This window comes from Apis dorsata, unplaced genomic scaffold (genome assembly GCF_000469605.1).
Source record: "Apis dorsata unplaced genomic scaffold, Apis dorsata 1.3 scaffold_172, whole genome shotgun sequence".
Lineage (NCBI taxonomy): Eukaryota > Metazoa > Arthropoda > Insecta > Hymenoptera > Apidae > Apis > Apis dorsata.
Window position 1 is genome coordinate 308,156 of NW_006263460.1, and position 6,558 is coordinate 314,713.

At 25.9% G+C, this 6,558-nt stretch overlaps 1 protein-coding gene across 3 annotated transcripts in view; it reads left to right on the forward strand.

The window, feature by feature from the left end:
- Positions 1-3,323: 3,323 nt before the first annotated feature.
- The window catches only part of LOC102679580 (probable methylmalonate-semialdehyde dehydrogenase [acylating], mitochondrial), a 6,405-nt gene continuing 3,170 nt past the window's right edge, over positions 3,324-6,558 (forward strand). The window contains exons 1-2 of one of the 3 annotated variants that reach the window (XM_006614190.2): positions 3,324-3,450; positions 5,109-5,181. In XM_006614190.2, coding sequence (XP_006614253.1) covers positions 3,418-3,450; positions 5,109-5,181 — 106 coding nt within the window. In that variant the 5' untranslated portion in view covers positions 3,324-3,417. Of the gene's footprint in view, positions 3,451-3,593; positions 3,811-5,108; positions 5,182-6,558 lie in introns of those variants that run through there. The other 2 variants (XM_006614191.2, XM_006614194.2) reach the window with 2 other exon arrangements.

Sequence of the window (6,558 nt, forward strand, 5' to 3'; positions counted from 1 at the left end):
TATTTTGAATGAAAATTTGAAATAATCAAATTTTTTTGCTCGTTATTTAATATTATATTTTTTAATATAATATTTATTGTGAAATCACTTTCGCTATTGATCTTACGATCATCGGAAATCATTTATAAATATTAAGGATGTTACTTAATTTTCTAGAATGGCTTCTTAACGAACATCGTAAAGTGAGTTTAATATTCAGTACACCGAACGACACGTTACAAAACACGTTACGATATCCTGCCAAGACGATAACATAATCTTTACACAACGTTCAAGAAACTCTTCTTATGCATGTAAACGTCGTCGAATTACCATTGCTTGATTTCGTTCGGTAAAATAGAAATTCAAGTAAATATTCGCGCAAGAACATTGTGTGTTTCGCCATTCGTTGAAATCGATATCAATCGATGAAGATTTATTTGTTTTCGAATCTCTTATCGTGCATCACATTTGCTATTGAATTTTTATTTTTTTAAAAAGCAATTGTCCAATAATATTTAATTGTATCAATGTTAATAACGATACAAAAGAATCTATTGATAAATATTATCTATAGATTATTATGAAAGTAATTAAAGTGATTTAATTGATTCGTCAATTGAAAGTTTGACTAATAAAAGAGTTCTCGAATTACGTTAATTTATTTTCAGGAAAAATGTGATAAAAAAATGGATTAACTTTAATGGATTAACTTTGAATTTACCGAATTTATTTTTCATTAAAAAATGAGAAAGAATTTATAACGATAATTGCTTTCCTTTGTTACCGATTGAGCCAATTTCGTAAAATTATTACGTACATACGAAACGAGAAAGCAATTGCCGCCACGTAAAACATTGGACGTTACTTGAACAGTTCATGTTTCATTTTACTTGAAGCGATTAGCTTCGAACACATTCATGTCACTGTTATGTCACACGTGGCTTAATACGACGAGTTCTGTTTACAAGAAACGTATTTCATTTCCTTTTCACTTGTATTCCGATGGCACGAAGCTGGCTTTCAACATTTCACTTCGACTCGAGTTGTCCCATGTTTATTAGTTGTATGGGGCAAATTATGGTTGAGAATGATGGGAAAATAATTCTTTCTCGCAATCATTGCGAATATTATAATTTTTCTTTTTTTGAAATTGATATAATTTATTTCACATAAAATGTTTAATATATTCATCGGATTTAATTAAAGACTCGATTCTAAAAGTCAAAAATAAAAGTTGATGTACAAAAATCACGATTACAAGTTTATTTAATTTAAGTTATATTAAATTTGCGTTAGATGAAATAAAACGGAGATAAAATGAATGCGATTCATTTGATATTTTTTCATAATAATTTATATCTAAAGTGAATTTTTCAAAAAGATTCCGGGAATGATTTAGAATATATGCGAGATAAACAAAAGTAATTAAATATTTCTTTTAACGAACTGAAAATTAATTAATTTGTTACTTTATATACCGTAGAAAATTTTATTTGCATTATATCGCTTGATAAAATAAATGCATGGCATGACTAAGAATATATCTCTATCTAGCGATATTGTGAAACTATTTGAATGAAATTTTCGCTAACGACTCCGTATTGCTTTCACCAGCTCAAACTCGTTTTCTAATATCGTTTTCCCACAGCATATTCATTTTCATCGCGAGACTTAACGTTAATAGCGCAACTTTTATTTATTCTATTTCTAACCTTGTTCGCATAAATATGTTGCAAAAATAATAATGCCGTACGTTCAATAATTAAGTTTTATTGAAAAAGAAAAAAAAAAAATATTCAAAATATCTCTTATCGTCCTCTTATCACCCATCATATTTTTTAATACAGTTTCTAATATCGTTTTCTAACTCGATGTCGATAGTTATCGCTAATGAGTAATGTGCCACACGTTTTGTTCACCTTATTAGGCTGAATTTCCATCGCGCGTTTCACTTTCTTCGCCATACATAATCACGATGGTGTATCGATAGGCAAGCTTTCGGAGGCGTTTCAAGCCTGCACATACTACATATAAAACGAAACGGCGCACGAGACTTTAATACCGAACCAGAAACCTGTCGATCGGTTCTAACGATTGTTTGCCAATCAACTTCCGTGTAATCGCGCGGTTAGTTGTTACGCATGCCTTGGGCCACCTAACGATTACCAACATTCCTGCTTTCCCCTGTTCCTCATACCTTTTTTTTTCTTCTTTTTTCAGACCAGATGCCATTATTCTTGTAGCAATCGATTGGGAATTGATAAGATCGACTATAACATCGTGTACGATATTTGTAATAGGAAGTTAATTTTGCAACACATTGGATCGAAATGCGTGATTTATGCCAACAAATAACTCTAGTTCGTATTATTTTAATTAAACTACTGTTATTTAAATTTAATGTTACACAAAATTAAAGAAATTAATGTATTATTACTATGAAAATTATTGAATAATTAGAATTAATTTTAATAAAAATTGTTGTGATAATAGATAATATTTTTTTATTAATTAATATTGTAATTAGATAATTTTAGATTTTAAAAAATATCAGAAATGTATATGTATAAAAATTTAATTAGATATGATATAATATTTAATAAATAATAATAAATCATTAATAAAATAAGAGTTAAATTAAAATAAATTACTTATTAAATAATCGAAATATTAAATAAAAACTTTTTAAAGTTTGTAATTCTTTATATAATTTTTTTAATATGTTTCAATATTTTAATTTTTTTTTAATAAAAAAAATTTTATATAGAATGTAATATTAATTATACCATAAATGTTAATAATCTTATTTAAATTCTGAAATTCATATTCTCAAATTCATTAAAAAAGGAAAAGATAAAAATGAAAGCAATTAATGTAATAAATTCATAATATATATTATTTTTAATTTCGTAAGCGAATAAACTATCCAGTGGCGACATCTAATATTTCCTAACAATATATTCTCAAGAATTATCAATTGTTGATACTTTAGTTCAAATTTCCTTCTTTATCGGCTTGTTTCTTTTGGTAGACATTTTAAAAAGTAGATTTTTTTTTTAGATTTAGCGCCATTTCCAAATAACTTTATACTATAGAATTATCAATACAAAATTTAACTTTTAATAAAATCACAACGTTTTTGCCATGTTGTATTAAAGAAAATTAAATGCTCGTTATATTATGAATTATTCGTTGCAATAAACTTGAAATCAATAACGGTGTTGATACTTTGTTCGGCCATGTTCGTGAATTCTTCGATGATAACCGAACGAACAAGTTATGAACAGTTTTAAAAACATCAATTTCTGGAAATGTTGTAAACAGAGTAACTAATCTTAATGAAAATATACAGTCTTGTACGATCGTAAGCAAGGCCATTTTTTCAGTGAATTAGCCAGTTCTGTACGGACAACTTCGAACGTGTATTCTACAATTATGGCGCTCCTCGCGAAACTTGTTAAGTGCGAGGTATATCGAATATTTGTAATATATATTCTTGTTCGATTTTTGTATTTTTATCCGAGTTACAGATAATATTGAAAAGTAACTCAATATTTGCATTTTAATCTTTCATATTATGAGAACGAATGAACATGAATATGATATGAATGAAGATTTTGATTCGATGCTAAAGAGATAATTGTAGTGTTCTTTTTAAATTTATTTGCTTTAGTTTATGATTGATGTTATTTGATGTTGATTATTAATTAAAAAATTGTTTCAACTAAAAAATTGATGCGAGTGTACGTGATAAATTGAATTGAATGTTCGTCTTAAAAAATTCAATTTCAATGTGTTTGTCGACTTGGAAAATTTTTGGAGATTGAGGTTAGAAATAAATTAGCTATTCAAAATAATTAAATTAAATAAATACACAATAATAAAAAGTATTCGCAATATTGCTTTTAATCGAGTTAATCTTTTTTGAATTTTGCAATTCTTCATCTATGCAATGCATAATCGTTTTTATTGCTAATTAAAATTACAAATTGCAAAATTTATTTATTATCAAGTTATGCGATAACGTTCTTGGCCTTTGAGACATGTGTATCATTTACTTAATATCTTATACGATTTGTATTCATCTAAACTGTTTTTGATTAACATATTATCAAACATATTATCATTCATTATTATCTATAACATTATTATCTCACATTCATTCAGCTAATTCCAATTATTTCTGTTATTCTGATTAAGAAATCTTCTTTCAAAGTTTCCACAGTAATCTTATACTATTGTACTTGTCTAAATATTCAGAATTAAAGTAAAATTCCCATCATAAGTTAATCATACAATTACATTATAAATTTTATTCCATTTATAAGTGATCCTCATACGTTTCTAAATGTCACAATATCTGTACAACCAACTTGTTTATCATGCAATAAAGATAAATCGCAGAAATATTCTTTGGTAAATAATTTAGAAGTTGAAAAGAGTTAAAGCAATGTTTTTTTATCATACGACATCCATGTTGTTTTCTAAAGGAAATTACGCGTCTTCGTTTCAATTGATTTCGACCAATCCAGAATTATATATGTACAGGGGCCAATAACGCTCGTAAAATAAAATGTCATTATCAATTTAGCGTAATAGAGCTGGCGTATTTTACATAATACTCGTATTGAATCAATTTATAGAGTATCGTTGCAAAATGATATTTATCGTGTATAATTCAAATAATGAATCCCGATAAAAAAGATTTATAACTTTTATAATAAATTGTACTCGTTAAATATAGAAAATATATAATACTGTGCTATATTATGTAACAAATACGTATGCGGTCATATATTTGAAAATAAGTCATTACTATATGTTTGTAAATTATTTTATAGATTTTCGATTGTAATTGTAAATGATATGATAAAGAGAGGTCACAGGTTAAAATATTTTACAAAGTAAAATCTACCTCGACGATTAAATTATTTATAGTATTTATTAAATTATTTATAGTATCTTCGTTGCAATTTTTTTTACGATTAATATATACATTGTATACAGATATAAAATGTAATTCAATATCTCTTTTAAAAAATGTGAAAAAAATTCAATGTGAATCTCGTTATATTCATTTATTGTTGAATCAAGAATTGTTTAATATTAACTAAATGATATTTTAGGCGTATTTTGCCGCAAGGACTTACAGCAGTAGCATACCAACAGTTAAGATGTACATTGATGGCCAATTCGTAGGTAATTATTGCAATAAAAATTTAAAAATATTTTTATAAATGCTGTGTTTTTATATTAATTATCGTTTTACATTATAAAATCAAGAAAAATAATTAATTATAAGGAAAAATACTTGCAATAATTCTATATTCTATATGAGGATTAATAATTTTTAAATAAATAAACGTACCTTATGTTTATTCTTTTGAATAATTTATAGTTAATTCACTGTTTCGATATTTTAATTTCTCTTTTTTTATATTTATATATTTACATATTGTACATGAAATTTTCATACGAATGCAAATTTATACTTTTACGAGCATGAATAAAAGAGTGGAATCTAAATAAAAATTTGTTTTCTACAATAAATATTATAACGAGTATTCTACGTTGAATATTTCGTAAATTGTATCATTTATCCATTTCTGCAACTTTAAACATTTCATAAATGCATAAATATCCATTATATGATAATATTTTTCAAATGATGAAATTTTATTTCTTTTTTCTTAATTTCGTTAACATTTTGATTAGATTTTTTGAAAAAAAATACATAAAGTTTTAAATATATTCACGTTTGATCATTATTTTCATCGAATTTATATCGAATTAACATTCTGAAATTATGACTCAATTATGAAATAACATTCCTGTTTTCAACGTGAATCTATGGAAAAATTGAAATGTGTGCGTTTCTTGGTTGAATCGGTTCGTTCGATCATTTAAAAACTAAGGCAATTATGGCATTATCAAGAACAAAACGTGATGGAACAGATATTCGGCTCTTTGAAGTACTCTTCAACCTATTTTTCGTACGATACAACCCGTTATGAATATTTAAAGTGCGCTTTTAAAGGCATTTAATTGAAGCTTACGGCCCAAGAGTACTTCTCGAGCACCCATTGAAACTGTACAGAAAAGGCGTCATATTTCGAGATGAATTCAATTCCAAGAATTGTTTTAATGAGGAACATTTATAAATGAAATAAATAATACTCATTATATGGAAGTTATTAAAGTTAAATGGAGCAATATTTTTGTTCTCCAGATAGAAGATATATTGAGATAATTTTTTTTTATTATTCTTTAATCAATATGTATTTATATTTCTGGATTATTTTACGCAGCCTTTGGTGCTAGAACATTCGGTTTCCACGGTCTTAATTTATCCTCATTTGATTATTATCGGGTCATAGATGATCAGAATAGTATATGTTAAAATATTTAAACGGTATTCAGATGATAAGGATTATAAATAGCTTTATATGGAAAATATCTAAAAAATAGAATTAAATTTTTAACCTAAGATTACAAAGATTGCAAAAACTTTTCAATTAAAATTACCCTAAAAAAGTTATTTTTAAAAGATTTTAAACGTTTTCAAAAAAAAAAAAA